This window comes from Oryza sativa, chromosome 2 (genome assembly GCF_034140825.1).
Source record: "Oryza sativa Japonica Group chromosome 2, ASM3414082v1".
Lineage (NCBI taxonomy): Eukaryota > Viridiplantae > Streptophyta > Magnoliopsida > Poales > Poaceae > Oryza > Oryza sativa.
Genome location: NC_089036.1, coordinates 2,276,127 through 2,296,476, shown reverse-complemented (window position 1 = coordinate 2,296,476; position 20,350 = coordinate 2,276,127). Strand labels below are relative to the sequence as shown.

The window sequence follows — 20,350 nt, the reverse complement described above, 5'->3', positions numbered from 1 at the left end:
TAATATTTGCCGTTTTGCGCTGAAAAACGGTCGTGCTTCACCACGAAAGCGAGGAGATTATCCTTTGCTAGTTTGCTGATATTTACCCTCTTTGCTAATTTCCTTATAAATTAGTCGTGTGATTCCGCGAAAGTGAATTAATCTTGAAATCGGTTCCACTAGCCGATTTTGATCTATTGATTTTGGCGACTCTATTGTTTACACTGCAAATTGTTAGGTAATGTTGTGTTGGCCACAAAAAAGCGTCAACACAGGGATACACTTATATATAATACTAGAAAAAAATACCCGTACGTTGCAATCGGTAAAGGCTATTGAAATTCATTGTGATAACTCGCTTGGATATATATTTTTTCTAGAAAATCATGTCAAGTTAACATGCGAGTTTATTTTAAAGAGATTTCTTATACGACTACTTCTGTATTCCAAAAGCGAACGAATTTAAAACCTGACTTAAATACGGATCTATATTTCTAAAAGCGAACGAACTTAAAAACCGACTCATGCACGGATGACGTACCAAAGTACCGGCAAAAACATCTCCAATTTTTATAATAGTAGAGATTAAAAATATATAAATAGTGAAGTGTTGTAAGGAAATACTCCCTCCGTACTCGTAAAGGAAGTCGTTTAGGACAATGTTTAAGTCAAACCTTGGGTATATAAATCATGAATAACTCTCAAGTTGTTGAGTTTGAAAATATAAAAATTATATGAATAGATTTGTCTTGAAAAATACTTTCATAAAAATATACATATATCACTTTTCAATAAATATTTTTATAGAAACAAGAAGTCAAAGTTGTGTTTGGAGACCGTGTCGCTATCCTAAATGACTTTCTTTACAAGTACGGAGGGAGTAATCCATAGCATAGCATTCTTTGCATCCGATTCCTTATCAATCTTCTCCAATTCTCCTCTCTAGATAATTCAAGTTGGCGAACTGATTTAACTTGCCAGCTGCCAATAAATCAGAGAAAAATCAACACATACGAATCATCAATAAATTGATGCATCATGTTTACAATATCAATTGAACGTCGACTAACATGTGGCATGATGCTAGCATCAAGCCACCAAGCACCACCAGATCAAAGATGTTGATTGCCCTTGATGTTCTATTATGGTATGTTTGGCATAGCTTCAGTTCTAGCTCCATCTCTCTTAGCTAGAGCTCAGCTAAACAGTTTCAGCTCCATCTAAAATAGGATGAGAGCTGGGTGGAGCTCTTTCACAAAATAAACTAGAGATGTGGAGCTGGGTTTAGGCAGCTCTACAACTCTACTCCAGACCCAACTTCTAAAGCTAAATTTAGAAGTTGGAGCTCTACCAAATATGTCCTTAGTCTCATGATAAATTTGTAAGCGTCAATAGCAGCCGCACTAGCACTTGAGGTTCCAGTTCCAAAATCCATGGTAGCACTTGATGTGACACATGGAACGAAAGAAAATTGTTGTGCCTGGAGACGGAGGCACTATGTGGGGGCGGCGGTGGTCCTGGACCCCCTGGTCCTGGCGGCGGAGGTGCTGAGCGCTAGCTGCTGCACCCATTAGCGACGACCCTGTAGCTTGCACGCTCTGCTTCATTGCGGCCAGGTACGTACGGGATACGTATCGGGCCATATCCGATACGTTCCGTTCGCGTATCCGATACGGATACGTGGCTTCTCTGCGGTAAGAAGGGGCGAGAGTAGGGGAGAATCCTAGCATATCTTAATCTTAACTTAATTAAAAGATTAGTATTTTTCCTTTCGTCACATTATGCCTTCGTTCGTCATAATCCGCTTTTGTCCATTGCGATTGCAAGCCTCCGTTTCCCGTTGCCCTCCGCCTCAACTCGAGAAGCCAACCGAATCGGAAACATGAACACATTAGATCCAACCCAAAAGTTCCTCAAACTAAACCTATCTTGTAAATAAATTGGGCAAAAAAACAAGTTTATGGCAACAAAAATTGGATCCAAGAATAAAATGAAGAGAAATCTGTGGGAAAATAGGATGGATGGGAACGTCGCCCTTTGCACTCGGGTCGACGATGTGTGTTAACCTATCGCACAAAACGGCGATGGAGAAGATACATATAGGCATGCGCTATGGATAGAACGGCCGGATCCTAATTACATGTGATCACAACAACCTCAGCTAATCTATAGCTTAATCTACTGGCCATCCTAATCCAAAGCACACGGATTACACAGGGATATACTCTAACACTCCCCCTCAATCTGAACTTCTCAAGTTTAGATTGTTTCTAAACATCTCTAACTGTTTCACTCCAAGAGGCTTGGTAAATCCATCAGCTACCTGATCTCCAGAAGAAATATATTCAACCTCAAGTAACTTGTTCAGAACCCGTTCTCTGACAAAGTGGTAGTCCACTTCAATATGCTTAGTGCGAGCATGAAAAACTGGATTAGCAGACAAATGCTTGGCTTTAATATTGTCACACCAAATCTTTGCTGATCTCGGTGCATGGACATCGAGTTCATCCAACAATGTCTGAATCCACATTACCTCAGTTGTAGCATTTGCTAAAGCCTTATATTCTGCTTCTGTACTGGACCTGGAGACTGTAGCTTGTTTCCTTGCACTCCATGACACAAGATTGGAGCCAAGATAAACAGCAAACCCTCCAGTGGACCGCCGGTCATCAAGACACCTAGCCCAATTTGCATCTGTAAAGGCACTAACAAGTGTAGATACTGATCTATCAAAATTTATACCCAGACTTGCTGTGTATTTCAAATATCTCAAAATTCTTTTGACTGCTGCCCAGTGAACAATTTTAGGTGTCTGAAGAAATTGACAAACCTTATTAACAGCAAAGGATATATCTGGTCTAGTCAAAGTCAAATACTGCAAAGCTCCTGCTATACTTCTATACTGAGTAGCATCATTAGGTCCTAATTGATCACCTTCATGCAAAGACAATTTTTCTGTAGTTGACAGAGGTGTATTTACCGGTTTGCAATCAACCATATTTGTTCTCTTCAACAAATCAGATATATACTTGCCCTGTGACAATATTAGACCATTGTTTACCTTGTTAACCTCAATGCCAAGGAAATAATGAAGCTCTCCAAGATCTTTCAGCGCGAAATCTTCATTCAGATCACAAAGAAGAGCTGACACTGCATCCTTAGTAGAACTAGCAACTATAATATCATCCACATATATCAAGATAAACATGGTTATACTGCCTTTGTTGAAGTAGAATAAAGATGTATCTGCTTTAGATGGCTTAAAGCCTAACTGTTGCAATTTTCCACTTAACCTTGCATACCAAGCCCTTGGTGCTTGTTTTAAACCATACAAGGCTTTATCCAACTTGCAAATAAAGTTTGGTTTAGAAGAATTTTCATACCCTGGGGGTTGTCTCATGTACACCTCCTCCTCTATCACTCCATACAAGAAGGCATTCTGAACATCCAGTTGTTGTAGACTCCAACCCCTGGACACAGCTATAGACATGACAGTTTTGATAGTAGCAGCTTTAACAACAGGACTAAAAGTATCTTCATAATCTATGCCATACCGTTGTTTAAAACCTTTTGCTACTAGTCTAGTTTTATACCTGTCTAGGCTTCCATCAGCCTTTCTTTTAACCTTATATACCCATTTACAATCAATGATATTTACCTTCTTGATAAGGAACAAGGTGCCAGGTTCTATTCTTCATTAATGCTGAGTACTCTGCATCCATTGCATCTTTCCACTGTTTGTTTCCTAGTGCTTCCTCCAAATTGCTCGGCTCACCTGCAGAAGTAAAGCAGGAGTATCGCACAGTACCATCTATATATACCTTGGGTTTCCTGATGCCTCCTTGTAATCTTGTTCTAGGCCTGCAGCACTGGATTGGACAACGGAACTCAGCTCAGTGTCCTGCATGGCTGCATCATTAGGCTGTGTTTGGTTTGGGGATGGGATAGGATGGGTTGGTTCCATCCCTGTTTTTTTACCCTTTTTGGAATGGGATGGTTATGTTTTTTTGTTTGGTTGAAGGGATGGAACGGATCCTGTTTTTTATTTGGTTTGAGGGATATGATGGGTTGGAATGATCCTATCTTTTGTTTTCTTGGATACAATTACCTCCACACATTAGTTGGTGAAGTTACCTCTCATAGTCTACAAACTACGAAATAATATTTCTACATGATGACCACACTATATATCACAAAAATAAAATACCTTTCATATCACTATAATTGAAAATAAGCTCCAGCAGCTTCATTACTACAGCCAAGAACAGTGGAAGCTTTAGGATTTCAGCATATTGGACAAGCTACCAAATGATGAACAATACTAGTAGTTCCATAATCAACCCCTCAAAAAACAATCACACATAATTAGCTCACATCTGATCCCATTTCAACCCATACATAGAGTCCAAGCCAAACATAATAAGAAGTTCCAAGTCGTGCACATAATAGCAAATTAAGGTCTTACACATAATAGCAAATTTAAGTCTTACACCTACTAGAGAGTTCACTGCCTTAAACATATTGGCAGTACAAGTCATACATGACCATGGCCCCACCGGCAACACATAATACCAAAAGAACTACCCAACTCATCCAACAACTCTACATTGATCTAGGAAACTTCTCATTAATGAACAAGTGGACCCAATGCATCTTCTTTTCGAAAGGAAGTCCGTCAAAAGCTCTAGCAATGTGAGGGTTGGCAACCAAATGAGCATAGTAAACAGATACATGGATCTCCTCAAACCCAGGAAGGCTTTTCAAGGTTTCAAATAAACCATCTGGCAGTTTATTGTCTGGCTCAGCGACCTTTAGTTAGCAGAAGCTAACTTGTCACCAACACTGGTGAATGCACCAATCAGCCCATCATCTTCAATTTCTTGTGTTCTAGCTTTCTTTGGCTTGCTTGCAGATGATGCCTCCGCACGATCATCAGTAGTGGCAGGGCCATCATTTTCCTCTTCATCATTTTCAGTTTGGACATCTTCTGTTCCTAGGACTGAACTTGAGTCTTTTGCATACTTTCCTGTAGCCATGGTGCTACGAAATATTGTAAGCATCTCACCATAGTACGCAAGAGGTTTGTTAAAATAATCAGCATCAGCCTTGTGATCATTCAGTGAAACAAAATTTTTGTTTAAGTAATTGCAATAAAAATATGAATGGAATAAACCACTAGGTCAAGAGTCAAGACATTTACCTCAATATAGCCATTGTAGTGCTCATCATCAAGAGTAATGATGAAAATTTTCTCATCCCAACCAGCAGCACTCACTTTCCTAAGCCTATTTATCTTTGTAAACTTTCTTTGCCATGTCTTCAAATGATTCTTAATTTGCTCACCCGTGAGAGTACTGTTGAACCTTTCATTCATAGCCCTAGCACATGTGTTGAGATGCACTGCCTTGAAGTCAGATGAGGTCCTTGTGCCACCGGCCACAAGATTAGCAAGGAGTTTCAGCATGAAAGATGACATAGCTGAGGTCCATGAAGCATGGGTGCTTCCTCCTTTGCCACTAGTGTTGTCCATGTCCTACCTTCTGTCAAATGAACCAGAAATTGATCATTCAGCAATATAGTAAACAGAAATTGTCCATTAAGCAGCATATTAACCCAGAAATTAAACATTCAGCAATATGTTAACCCATAAATTCACCATTTAGCAAATACTTTGAACCCAGAAATTCAGTATATAGCAATACATCAACCCAGAAATTCACCATTCAGCAATACATCAACCCATAAATTCAGCATTCATCAAACCATAAATTCAGCATACAACAATAAATTTATCCGTACAAATGAAATTTAGCAAATGGAGTACAACAAGCTGTCCATACAAATGAAATACATAAAAATGTTCATTGAATACTAATGAAATATAGTAAATAAGGTAGAAATACAAGTAGCCCAGCTACATATTACATTCCATGATGGCTATTACGGTCAGCCCACATCTGATTAGCTAAGCCCTGCCTGAATTGAACCATCAATGCATGGTCATTCGCTTGGCCGGTTGATTCATCAATGTCCTCACTTGACCAATCAGACGAAGCTATAAGCTCATCAATTCCGTCATTTACGACCCAGTTATGAATAATACAACAAGCTACAACAATATCTACTTGAGTTCGAAATGGGAAGAATGGAGTGGCATCATCAAGCACTTTGAAGCACTTTGAACCTCCTCTTTAGTGACCCAAATGCACGTTCAACCATCACACAGAGGGATGAGTGTCTAAGGTTGAACAACTCCTTCTCATTTTGTACCGGATTATTCCCCCATTCATTCAGGTGGTACCGGACAGCACGAAAAGGAGGCAAGAATCCTTGTTTGGCTCCATATCCAGCATCAACTAGATAGTATTTGCCTATTATATGATGGACAAGTTGGTCACATTCCTAAATATCAACATTTGTCATGGATAATTTGATAAACTATAGTAATCTATTACCTTGTGGGACACGGAGGCCATTTTCACGTTCCAAAGCATCTCTTAAAACTACAGCATGATGTGCTGTCCCCTCCCAACCAGCCAAGACATAAGTAAACCGAAGATCAAAATCTACGGCTGCCATTACATTTTGAGTGGCATGGGACTTCCTACCACGAAAAGAAGACTCCACGTTCTTACGAACCGAGACTCTAATATGTGTGCCATCAAATAGCTCCAATACAATCCTATTTTGTGTTCAACAACATTAAAAATTAGGGACCATATATCAATGTTCACATAAAGATAAATTTAGATAGGGATGAATCTCAGACCTTAAAGTAAGGATCTCTTCTAGGGTTTCCTGCTATTTTAGTTGGAGTGTCCAATGAGGGGGGCCTGATTAGTTCATCTCGTACCTCACCGATTGCATGAAGGACTTTGTTGAAATAACGGCTAACTGTTTCTCCAGACCTATGAAAACTAGTGCGAACTAATCTATTTCTAAGGTTATGTCCCACTGTATGCAAAAACATAGCCACTTGTTCCTCAATACACATGTGGATGGCATCTTCAAGTAAACCACGATCCCTAAAAAGCTTACAGAAACGAAAGAAACTTGCCCTTCTAAGTCTAAACATGTTGATACAAGTTGTATCGTTCCACCAAATTTTTGTTTCTAGGTAGTCAATTCTTTTCCTATCCCTTTCAACCAATGGGCCATATCTAATACCTTATCTCCTTGAACATCTCTTTCTTTTTCTAGACCTAATAATCATGGCCATCATCGACAACAATAAATTTGTAGCAGCAATACAAACTAAAACCTTGGTCCTCTTGTCCATCTACAATACAACAACCAAAAAAACACATGGCCATCATCTACTGTCAAGAAATTTACAACAGCGATTGATATATGCACAGATCTTGAACAGCAGCAATTGATTTCACACATTCTTGAACAAAAACATATATGCACATATCTGAAAACGAAATCCTCATCCAAGGTTTAGGGTCTTTTTACCGTGGTGAATGGGAACCCCGATGTGCAGTTGGAGGCTACGAACGGCCCTACTCGTGCGCCGCGTCGCCCTTCCTCGAGAGCCGCCGCGCCACTGCTCGCGCGCCGGCTCGAGCGTCGCCAGCTCGAACTCCTGCTAGCGCCGCCGCCGCCTCGCCTCTGCGTGTGCCGCTGCCGCCTTGCCCCTGCTCGCCGACCCTTTGCTCGCGCACCGCCTCGAGCTCCCGCTAGCGCCGCTGCCGCCTCGCCCCCGCGCGCGCCGTCGCCGCCTTGCCCCTACGCGCTGACGAGAGACCCCGGGCGTGCCGCGCCGCCTCGCCCCTGCATGCGCACCGGCTGGCCCCAGCCCACGCTCGCGCCGCCGCCACCCGTGTGTTGCTAACCCTAGGAAGGAAGCGATAAGAACGGGAAGAGATAAGAACGAAGGGGAAAAAAGAGGTGAAGCGAAACTTTCGGTCTTACCGCGCGTGAGTCGCGAGTCACGGGCATGGGGTGGGATCGTTTTGTCCGCCAGTTTATCCCAGATGGGGTTGTCCCGAATATTGAAGGAATATTCCCTTTTGGAACCATCCTATCCCTCCTTGTCCTTCAACTAAACAGACCTAAAAATGGGACGATCCCATCCCATCCCGGGATATCCTCCCAACCAAACACATGCTTAGTGTCAGCTCTCGTACCGGTCTCATCATGGCTCGGCACAGAAGTGGTCTGGTGCGGCGCCGGACTTGGTAAAGTAAACAGCGACGTGTCGCCGCCTGAGTGGAGTGGAGCAGCCGCGCCGTGCGTCTGCTGGGCCAGTGTCTGTGCTGTCTGCCGTGTCGCGTTAGGCTCCGATCCAGAAGCGATTTCTCCTGCGCCATGCGCTTCAAACGCCGGTGTTGGTGATGCTAGGTCCACACCTTCATCTGTACCCGAATCATCTGAATTGCTACCAGAAAATTCATTAGCAGTATTAGGAAAATCAAGAACATGATCACTCTGTTGCTCGCCCCCTTGATCATGCGCTACAAGGTCAGATGGAAGCAAAGCTATTTCTGCTCTTAGGCGGGCGCCTGCATTTGATTTTAATTGAGAAAATGGGAAGACCATTTCAACAAAGATCACGTCCTGCGAAACATAAACTCTCCCAGAAAGCAACATCAAGGCACTTAAACCATTTATGAAGCTGGCTGTAACCAAGGAACACACATTGCTTGGACCGCAATTGGAGTTTGTGATTGTTGTAGGGGCGCAAATGCAGCCAGCAGGCACACCCAAAGATTCTAAGAGCAGAATAATCAGGTTTTTGATGGAACAGGCGTTCAAGGGGTGTTTCAAAGGAAATAACCTTGCTAGGAACTCGGTTAATAATATATGCGGCTGCTAAAACGGATTCATCCCAATATTTTAGTGGCATAGATGCATGAGCTAGAAGAGATAGACCTACTTCTACTATATGACGGTGTTTACGTTCTACTGCCCTGTTCTGCTGGTGAGTATGCAGACAGGATACATGATGAGAGATGCCTATTTGCCGAAAGAAAGAATGGAGTTTCTCACATTCTCCACCCCAATCGGTTTGCATAGTGATAATTTTCCGGCCAAACATTCTCTGAACAAGAGCTTGGAATTCATGGAAGACCTGAAAAAATCTGATTTTGCTTTAAGAAGGTAAACCCAGGTAAACTTACTATAATCATCCACAAAACTCACATAATATTTATGTCTACCAACAGAAATAGGAGCAGGTCCGTAGACATCTGAGGAAATGAGTTCCAAAGGAAATTGAGAAACACTAGTAGATCTATTGTAAGGAAGTTGATGACTCTTGGCCATCTGACACACATCACACACAGACTCTTTACTAGCCTTGTCATGACAAGGTAGATTATTTGTGCTAATAACTTTAGACGCTATAGGACTTGAAGGATGACCTAGCCGACTATGCCATCTTGCAAAAGATGGCGCCACACCGTAAACAGCCTTTGGAGAGGATGCAGGAGATGAAGGAGGAAGCGGGTAGAGTCCCTTGTATCGCCGTCCCTCAAGCATTGTTGCCCTCGTAGCCTGATCCTTGACCAAAAAATGTTTTCCATGAAGTTCAACAAATATAGCATTATCGGAGGCAAGTTTTGATGCATAAACTAAATTTTTGGTGGCATGTGGAACATGTAAAACATTTTTGAGGATAAGATTGCGCATAGGGGTTTGCAATATAGAGCGACCAATGTGCTCGATTTTCATACCTGCTCCATTGGCAGTGTGCACTTGATCGTTCGCCTTGTACTTGTCGCTAACCGTGAGCTTGTCCAGTTCACCGGTGATGTGGTCCGTGGCGCCTGAGACCATGTACCGATTGGAGTCGACTCCATTTGTGGAGCTGCATCTGAAATTGCAAGTCACATCTGCTTCCTTTGCCCCTTTGCCCAGCAATTCTGGACGACGATCGGCATTGACCCGCTTATTCAGGATGTTCGTCAACTCGGACGTCTGCGCCCCAATGGAAACCTGCCCGAGCTGCACCACCATGTCTTCTATCTTCTCTGCTTATGGGCACTATGGAACCACAGACACGACGTTGTTTTCCGCAACCTGGATGCTTCAGTTCCGGCAGCAATTAGGAAATGTGTGGACGAATGTTCTCTCTGGTCTGAACGTCTTAAGCCTCCTGATAGAGTTGTAGTTTCAATTTGGAAAGGGATCTTCTCCTCCCCCTTGCAATCTCTTCATGTCATGTAAACTCAGTTGTAACCCTTACTCTATTTATTTAATGCAATTCAGGTGGGGAACCTCTCCCCTCCGGTGACTTATCTAAAAAAAATAGGCGTAGGAGGCTGCTGCAGCAAGGTGTCGCTCATCTGGCACATAAGAATCATCATACCTATGCCAGCAATCTGCTGCAACATGTCCCCGCTTGTAGCACACCAGACACACGGGTCGTGTGTCGTTGCCGGAGCGCTGCTGCTGTCCAGCGCCACGTCCTCCACAGCCGGCGTTTGTGCCAGCACCATTGAAGCCGCCGCGACCACCACGTCCACGGCCGGCACCACCCCGGTTGCTCGGAGCGTTGCCACGGCCGCGCCCGGCTACATTGGCCGTCATGTTGCCTTCTCGTCGTAGATTAAGCCTGTTCTCAAAGTTCAATAGCTGGGCATATGTTTCTGATAGAGTAATAGGTTTAGTTTTGGCCGCTAAAGCCGATACAACAGAATCATAATCATCATCTAAACCATTTAAGATAAAAGCAGTGAGTTCTTCGGCATCGACTTGCTTCCCTGACATCGCTAGTTCATCTGCTAAGGCCTTCATCTTGGCGAAGTACTCTGAGATGGTCTGGGTTCCCTTCCTAGTGCTGGTGAGAGATAGCAGCACGTTGAGGGAGCGCGCGCGAGTCGCCCTGGAGTTGAACATCTCCTGGATCATCTTCCAGGCATCTGTCGCTGTGGTCGCCGTGGCAACCTGGGATAATATATTCCGTGACAGCGATGAAAAGAGGAAGCCGAGAACCTGTTGATCCGCGGCAAACCACTCTTTCGTACGCTGGGTTGTCGATCATGATCTTGATCTTCGTCTTGTCATCTTCTTTCTTTTCTGCTTCGATGTGGGCGGCGGGAGTGACGGTCTTGCCTTTCAGATGCCCCTTGAGGCGTGCCCCACGAATCGCAGTCAGCACTTGTGCGCACCACAGCTGATAATTTTGCTTGCTCAACTTCTCAGAAACATTGAAGCAGAACAAGGAATTTGTGGAGGTGGAAGAGGAGGAGCTAGCCATGGTAGATGGGATCTAACTTCAGCGCTCTGATACCATGTGGGAAAACAGGATGGATGGGAACGTCGTCCTTTGCACTCGGGTCGACGATGCGTGTTAACCTATCGCACAAAACGGCGATGGAGAAGATACAAATAGGCATGCGCTATGGATAGAACGGCCGGATCCTTATTACATGTGATCACAACAACCTAAGCTAATCTATAGCTTAATCCACCGGCCATCCTAATCCAAAGCACACGGATTACACAGAGATATACTTTAACAAAATCGAGTTGAAGAAAAGACAGAAAATCAAATATAAACTCACAGAATCGAAGACAAATAGTATCTGATCCAGCCAAGGTGGAAAATCGCTCTGCTTCTTTCAAGTGAGGTTGATGCTGGCCGGGAGCGGCTGCGTTGATCCGCGTCACCTGCGCCCAATCCATGCCGGGATGGAGGAAGAGAGAGCAGAGCGAGGAGAGGAGGACAGGGACCTACCAGGGAGCTAGCCAGCCCATGCAAGCTCGATCTGCGCGGCCACGGACCTGGCCGGTCCACGCTGGCGCGAATCCGCACCATGGATTCTACCGGCGGCAAGCTCTTCGACTCCAGGCTCCAGGGTCCAACCCCCGCAAGCGAGAATTTTCAGAATATAACACCCAATACGCACTGCTTTCAGGATTTGTCACCTAATTCGCACTACTTTCAAAATACAACACTAGAGTGCAAATTTTCTTTGTTCCGTGCTATTCCATCCCCTACCGTCAGTCGCGCCGTCGTTCTCCATCCTCCCGACGTCGCCGTCATCAGTCAGCCACCGCTCGCGCCCGTGTTAGCCGCGCCGCCGCCCGCGTCAGCCCCTCCGTCGCCCGCGTCAGCCCCACCGCCGCCCGTCGGCGTCGAGCTCCGGCGACTGAGCTCTATACCAGCTCGAGGCCGCGGTGGCGGAGGTTGGACTGGCGACGGCGGCTGAGCTCGGGGATGACACGAGCGAACCGAGCCGCCGTCGCTCCGGTGGTCGAGCTCCGGCGGCTGACCTCCTCCAAGCCACCGTCGACGGCGTCCTCCGCATCCCCATCGAGTCGCCCTCCGCCGTCGCGGCGGCTGCCCGCGGCGACGAGCCCACCGCGAAGCGGCGCCGCAAGCTACAGCCGACGCGCGCGGCTGTCGGCGGCCCGGTGGAGGCGCTGGCCACGGCTCCTCCCCCCGCGCTACCCCCATCGTCGCCGACCCCCTCCTCCAAGCCAACAGTGGCGGCTCGATCTCAATATCCGGCACGGCGGCAAGCAGGCGATGTCACCGGCGACCGTGTGGATGGTCCCGCCCAGCAGCGCAGGCGCTGGTGTGGGGAGGACAAGCTCGCCGGCGTGGGGGAGGACGAGCTCGCCGGCGGTGAGGGCAAACGGGGCGAGAGGAATGAACTGACGACGCGCGGTTTTGGGATGACGGAGTGTCACGGAACGAAGAAAATTCACACTCTAGTGGTGTATTCTGAAAGTAGTGTGAATTGAGTGACAAATATTGAAAGCAGTGTGTATTGAGTGTTATATTCTGAAAATTCTCCCCGCAAGCAGATGATGAGGTCCCTGGAGAACTCGTTCGCTCGTCGGTGGAAGTGGGAAAGAAAGGGGAAAAACTAATGAGGAGAGAGAGGGAACAATTAAGTGGAAAATAATGCAGACAATGTAGAGAGGCTGAGAAATGGGCCAACAAAGTTGCATTTGCAATTATATTATTTTTATCTAAGGTTACTAAAATATAATAATTACTATTTTGAGAAAAATAATAATTGAGAAAATATAAGGACTAAAATATTATAGGGTTAATTGGATCATACCACTGCAACTTTGGCAAATTAAAATTTCCAGTGGCATACAGCAGATATGACGAATAGTAGTTGCATTTTTTTTTCTTAATTTGGCAAAGTTGTAGTGGCATGGATCCAATTAACCCAATATAATAAGAGCATGGCTAAAATACAAAGAAATCCTCCTCATTAAATTATAAAATAAAGTTTAACTAAAATAAAAAATAATTATATAAAAATATTTTAATTGGTGTGTTTTTGTCCGTGTTTTCGTCCGTCATCGCACTAATTTTTCATCTATCCGTACGAGTGCATTCGATTTCCGATTTGCGGGAAAGGCCGCTTTCATCCCTCAGTGCACCTTAGAAAAATCACTAAATCATCAGAATCGGATACATGGAAACACTTCCCAAAATCAGCGCAACAAAATCGGATGCACACACCACAAGGAAAAAACAAAATTCCCACAGCTAGGTTGTTCCAAAATTTCAAATTCCCAATTCGAAATTGAAATTCTAACTAAAAGGAGAACTTGTGAATTCAAATCAGACTCTAATCCACCCAAATAGAATCAGAAAAGAGATCCACAGGAGAACTCTAATCCAATGCATATTCGATTTGGACTCGAACAGATAAAACCAACCCCATAAATACTTCCACGGGATTGCTACAAAAATCAATCGGATCTAACCTGATTTTGCGGAGGTGACTTTGACTTGCAGTTGTGAGCTCCAAGCGGGAGTGCACGGCTTCGGCGGACGGTGGAAGCTCAGCGCTTTAGTGAGGAGGCAACCGGGCTCCGATTTGGCAGGGATGTCGAGGAAGCAGGCGGCGGTGACAGCTTCAGGAGGCAGAGGGATTATGCTCGGAAGTCGGCCACTAGAAGCCTTGAACTTAGCAGCCGGATCGGCTGCCCACTGCCTCACCGCCGCTGGCATGCTTCCCAACGCCGGATCCACCACCCACCATGCTCGCCACTACCCTCGAACCTCCCCCACCGCCCCCTAGCCTCGCCGTCACCCACGCGCCTCCCAACACCGGATCCATCGCCCACCAGCGTCGTCGCCGCCCGCGCGCCTTGGCCGTCTTAGCTGCTGCGGAGCCGTCACCGCTATGGCCGCCTTGGCCATCGCCGCCACGGCCGCTGTCGCTGTGGCTGCCTTGGCCATTATTGCCGCGGCCACCGTCGCTATGGCTGAGAGGGAGTAGGGAGCAAAGAGAGGAAACGAAGGACAGGAAAGGAGATCGATCTGTGCCAGCCGCCACGAGGGGGGAGGGATTGGCACCGGCCCACTGCGCAAGGGAGTCGGAGAGGCGCCGACGCAAGCAGAACATACTTTAGGTGCTTCGATGAATCATCGAGGTCAAACTTTATAAACCTAGCCATTATCTTGTGCAACGCACGGACATTTTGCTAGTTTACACAGATGACCCCTGCTGCCCAAGTGGAGAGCGGCAAGGTGTGCGTATTTTGCACTGATATCCCTTACCACCCTCTACAAGAGCTGCATGGGGGTAAATGTAATTTTTACCCTGCCAAAAATGCATTTTTCTTTTTTTTTTCAACTTGTCCGTCCCTCACGTCTCTCAACTTCTGTAAATATTTTTACCAGTACAATATTTCTGTAAATATTAAAAAATAAAAAATGAAAAATGAAAAAAATTCGTCTCGTGCCCGTGCCCTTCCGACGGCGGTGGCTTCCAAAGTTCCAACCCGCATCCGGTTCGCTGAGCCATGGGCCGTGGGCTGTGGCCCAACTATAGCGGCTGTAAGAAAGAGAATTTTTTTCGGTTTTAGATTTTTTTTAATATTTACAGAAATAATCTATCGACCAAAAAAATTGCAGAAATAGCCCCTGCCGCCCACCTCTGGGGCGGCAAGCTGACGTGGCAAACGGGGGAGGAACGGGCGGTGACGGAGGGAGGGTTTTTTGCAGGAAAACCCTTGCCGCCCTCTGGTGGGGCGGCAAGGGGCCCGAATGCAAAAAAGCCAGTCGGGGCCGGCTATTTTGCAGGCGGCCCCTTGCCGCCCTCTGGCCGGGCGGCAGGCCTCGCTGCCTATAAAAGGCCTGCTGCCCAGCCCTCAGCCCTCATTCTTCTCTCCTCAATTCCAGTGAAAAAAAAAAGAAGAGAGGGGAGGAGAAGAGAAGAAGGGGCGAAGCCCTGCCGGATTCAGACGCCGATTTCAGGTAATATTCATAGATCCTATATGTGACTATTGAGTTAAATAGTGTGTATTCTTTAAAAATTTGTTTGAATAAATGCATTATATTTTTAGGGTTTTAGTTGTACTAATCTAGAAGTGCGTATTGTAGATATCGGTAACTACGTAGATCTGCTAGTTTGGAATTAATACATTACCGTTGCATTGGCTTACACAAGAAGATATTACGTTGTAGATGTTTATTGCATGAAAGAGTAATATGATCTAGTTATTTCGTTGACAGATATGTCGAACAAACAAATATTCCAAGTTTACCATGGACCAGGAAACGTCCGTTACGGGCCAACTGGGGTAGATCTGTCAAATTTTATTGTATTAGAAAGGGGAATTGAGAGACCGGCTGAGAGGAGTGTACCTTCTATAAAAGGATGGTTAATGAGGGGCTTGAGAGTTGATCCACAGACAAGTGACATAACAGTCAATGTTATAGTAAGTCGGGCAACTGAGGGTTTTTATTGGGAACTAATGCCAGTTCAAAACTCTCGAGTGTGGAGATGGTATTTGGAAAATGCATTGCAACGCGGGTGGCCTCTAGCTTTGGTTCCGTTTGTTCACCCGAAGGATCCAGGTGTGCAGATGAACATGGATGATGGCGAGGGACCAAGTGCTGAAGTAAACGAGACTTCTGTGGAGGAGGTCAACGCACGAGAGGACGGGGGCGTAGTAGCTCCAGTGGGCATTCAACCAGGTGGAGTGGCTGACGAGGGGGAGACTGTCGGTGCCATTGTGGATGAAATGGAGAGGGAGGATTCTGACAACGAGCGTGTAGAGGAAGGTGATTCGTCAGATGATAAGACGGATATTAATCCAGCAGAATGGGCTAGTGAGGATTTTTCTGGGCTGATCGTCTCTGAAGAGGATAGTGTGAGATGGGAGTACAAAGAAAATGAGGTTATTCAGGGAGCGATTTATAGTAGAGCAGAAGATATGAAGGAGGCGGTAAAACATTTTGCAGTGTCACTTCATAGAGAGTTTTGGGTTGCCAAGTCGAACCGGTCGCAATATGAAGTTCGGTGTGTTAAGGAAAAAGATGGTTGTCCCTGGAGAGTGCACGCGTATAAGGGGAAATGGAAGGATTATTCAGATGAACATGGATGATGGCGAGGGACCAAGTGCTGAAGTAAACGAGACTTCTGTGGAGGAGGTCAACGCACGAGAGGACGGGGGCGTAGTAGCTCCAGTGGGCATTCAACCAGGTGGAGTGGCTGACGAGGGGGAGACTGTCGGTGCCATTGTGGATGAAATGGAGAGGGAGGATTCTGACAACGAGCGTGTAGAGGAAGGTGATTCGTCAGATGATAAGACGGATATTAATCCAGCAGAATGGGCTAGTGAGGATTTTTCTGGGCTGATCGTCTCTGAAGAGGATAGTGTGAGATGGGAGTACAAAGAAAATGAGGTTATTCAGGGAGCGATTTATAGTAGAGCAGAAGATATGAAGGAGGCGGTAAAACATTTTGCAGTGTCACTTCATAGAGAGTTTTGGGTTGCCAAGTCGAACCGGTCGCAATATGAAGTTCGGTGTGTTAAGGAAAAAGATGGTTGTCCCTGGAGAGTGCACGCGTATAAGGGGAAATGGAAGGATTATTGGACAGTGTCAGTTGTTACGAAGCATACATGTTTTCTACCTGGTGTTCAGAAATACCACAGGAACATTACATGTGCATTTGTTGCATCTGAGATGTATGTGCATGTCATCGATAATCTCACATATGAACCAAGGTCAATAATCCGACACATTGAAGAGACATACAAATATACTATTAGCTATGCCAAGGCCTGGAGGGCCAAACAAAATAATAGAGATGAGATTTGGAACTTGCGAAGCCTCGTATGACAATTTGCCACGCCTGCTTGGTGTTATCGAGGAAAGAAACCCTGGGAGCTCTTACGAAGTGAAGAAATTCCCCTCAATTGAACATCTTGGCAAGAGTGTGCTGCAAAGGGCGTTCTTAGCTCTACATGCATGCAAGATGGCATTCGTGAACTGTCGTCCTGTTCTCTGCATTGATGGGACATTCTTGACAGGAAAGTATCGGGGCCAGATACTAACAGCAATAGGGGTAGATGGGAACAATCAGGTATTGCCCTTGGCATTTGCTTTTGTTGAGAGTGAGAATACCGACAGCTGGTACTGGTTCCTGAAATTGGTTAAAACAAAAGTTGTTGGTATGAGGCCAAATGTATGCCTGATACATGATAGGCACGCTGGCATTCTGCGAGCGATAGGAGAGTTGCAGTTTGGGAGTATGGAACGAGGATACCCCGGTGTTTGGGAAGATGTACAGAGTAGGTGGTGCATGCGTCATATGGGAGCTAATTTCTTCAAGCAATTCAAGAACAAGGAGCTCATGAACATGTTCAAGAGGCTGTGCAATCAGAACCAGGAGAAAAAATTCAATGAGCTTTGGAAGAGATTAGATGAGTTGACAGCCAAATGCAGTGATCAGCGTGCAACGGCTCCATCGACCGCCGTTGCTGACCCTCCTCAAGCTCTTGGACCTCTCCCAACGGATAGTCCAACATTGGTTAGAAGAACTGGATTGGAGATTCGGAAATTTTCTCAGTGGATTCTGCATGAACCAAAAGAGAAATGGGCCAAGGCGTATGACACAGGTGGTGCTAGATATGGAATAATGACAACAAATTTGGCAGAAGTTTACAACTGGGTGATGCGCGGTGTCCGTGGACTGCCACTAGTTGGCATAGTGGAGTTCATTTTACATGGGACATGCAGGTATTTTAGGGATCGGTTCCAGGCAGTTCTTCCCTCTATGCCGAACAACAGCATTTTGTTTGGAGCTTTCATGCAGAAAAAGCTAGAGGAGTTGCGTAAAAAGGCCATGAAACATCGAGCTCTAGTGCAAGGTACCCAACAGCACAGGTTTGAGATACTATGTCAAGATAAGGCAGGCAGGGGTATCTACCGCAAGAGAGTGAAGCAGGAGTGTGTTCTCAAAGCCGACGGCACATGCCATTGCTCTTGTGCAAAGCCGAAGCTGCTCCACAGGCCATGCACCCATGTCATTGCTGCCGCAGCGGAGTGTGGCATACCAGATGCAGTATATGTGTCACAGTACTTCAGTAAGCAAGCAATATATCATACATGGAGCGGCGAGATTTATGGGTTCGGCATAGCTGGGGAGTTCACAGAGACTAACGATGAAGTACTCAATATTCCTGACCCATCGAAGCTCCGAGGCAAGGCTGGAAGGAGGAGGACTCGTCGCATCCGCAACGATATGGACGAGTCGGAGGCTGGCAGGGTGAAGCGTTGCAGCAAATGCGATGAACATGGGCACACCTACAAGCATTGTCCTAAAGACAAGGAGAAACCAAGTGCAGCGGAGGCAGGACTATCAGGATCAGCAGCAGATGGAGCTCGCCCTACGGGTGAAGGCACTACCTCCACTCGACCACGTCCTAGGCGTCGTCGTGCCACGTCTGGCTACGTGGTGTAGTTCTTATGTTCTATGTCGGCATGTGGATTTGCTTGTAATTCGTTTCGAACTTATCGATGTGTTTATGTTTCGTCGTGTAATGTCAGACTTCGGCATGTCATGTCTTTAGGTCTCGTGATGTAACGTCGGACTAAGGCGCCTAACGTCTTTAGGTATGCTGATGTATGTCGGACTTCGACACGTAATGTTATATTATATTATTGAACTCTACATATATGTTAAATTGCACGTCATCGTTATGTACCATTAGTAACGTTTGCTATATTTAAATAGCCTGTACTCTTGTTGTACATAATTAATCTCATGATTTTATTACTATTTCATAATTTTGCAAGTTATCTTTTGTTTTACATTACTATTTTTTGAATTGTTCTAACACGAAACACTATATTTTTCAGAGATGGCACGTCAGGATACACCTCAGTTGTTGGACCCGGCGATAGATCACCGACACCGGTCTCACCTTACTGCGGTGCAGGGGGCTCAGCTTGGGACGTTCCGGGCACGGACGTGCAGTGAGCTACTCACGGTTCACCACTCCTTTGTCGAGAGGTACGAACAGTGTTTTACTATAAGTTAGTTGCACTGTAATATTTTTTATAATGACATATTAATTTGTTATTGCAGGCTACGTGAGGCCGGCCTCCTACCGATGTGTCGGCTGGTGGAGGCTGCGGCCGGCGACGCGGACCCGGCCAGACGATGGACTGTGGACAGGTCCCTCCTAGCAGCTTTGGTCGATCGATGGAGGCCAAAGACGCACACTTTTCACTTGTCGTGCGGTGAGGTAGCCCATACCCTACAGGACGTATCGTACTTGTTGGGGCTACCGCTCGCGGGAGACGCTGTTGGGCCAGTGACCACGGCTGTGGACTGGCAGGACGATCTGACGGCATGTTTCGCACTAGTACAGCGCGCACCGTACCTCCCGCTCGAGCCGTTGGCACACCACCGCAACACCGGACCTACGAAGAGGTGGCTGCTTCAGTTCACCGTGAGTGTTTTTGTACCGAAATGACAATCGTATTACATATTTAGTCCGCAGTTAAGGTGCCTAACATTTTATCGACGGCTTGCAGGTTGAGCAGCTACAGGCCGAGGCCGACGAGTACTCCTACAGCCGATGTTTGGAGGCGTACTTGCTCTGGCTTTTTGGCTGGGTGATGTTCTGTGGCGGTCACGGGCACGCGGTCGACAAGGGACTCGTGCACTACGCCAGGAGCATCGCCGACGCCGCGGTAGGCGAGGTGCCTCAGTGGAGCTGGGGTTCCACGTTGTTGGCGGCTCTGTACCGTGCACTTTGTGAGTCTTGCACGAAGACGGATCCCAACGCGACCTTTGGTGGGTGCCCTCTCTTTCTTTCTATCTGGGCAGCTGAGAGGATTGCGATCGGCCGCCCTGAGGTGGACCAGCACACGTACGAGGAGTCACTGTACGAGGAGCGACCAGAGGTCGACTACCCTACGATGGGTACTCTGTGGTGCCGTCGTCAGGTACGTTGCATCGATCTTATCGTATTGTTAAGTTAATTGCTAAGTTCATTGTACATCACATCGATCGTCTCGTATTGCAGCGCCGATGGGCCCACGTCCAGGTTAGGCGGTCGTATCCTGAGTTTGTTATGGAGTTCGACCGCCTTCTGCCGACTGACGTCGTGTGGGAGCCCTACAGTGCCATGGCTACCCAGGCTC

General features: G+C 46.2%; 1 protein-coding gene, 1 non-coding gene and 1 pseudogene across 2 annotated transcripts; all 3 read right to left on the bottom strand.

Annotated features, from left to right (window-relative positions):
- Positions 1-4,396: 4,396 nt before the first annotated feature.
- LOC107280059 (uncharacterized) lies at positions 4,397-8,658 on the bottom strand. Its single transcript, XM_066307850.1, is given in 4 exon segments — positions 4,397-4,778; positions 4,781-5,084; positions 5,174-5,519; positions 7,438-8,658. Coding segments are annotated over 3 exon segments (837 nt in total). The 5' UTR covers positions 5,510-5,519; positions 7,438-8,658; the 3' UTR covers positions 4,397-4,581.
- On the bottom strand, positions 5,770-7,419 carry LOC107279957 (protein ALP1-like; annotated as a pseudogene).
- A 1,886-nt stretch (positions 8,659-10,544) lies between the features above and the next one.
- Positions 10,545-10,683, bottom strand: LOC112938024 (small nucleolar RNA Z247). Its single transcript, XR_003241072.1, has one exon. It is a non-coding gene; the product is annotated as a small nucleolar RNA Z247 (small nucleolar RNA).
- Positions 10,684-20,350: the final 9,667 nt, after the last annotated feature.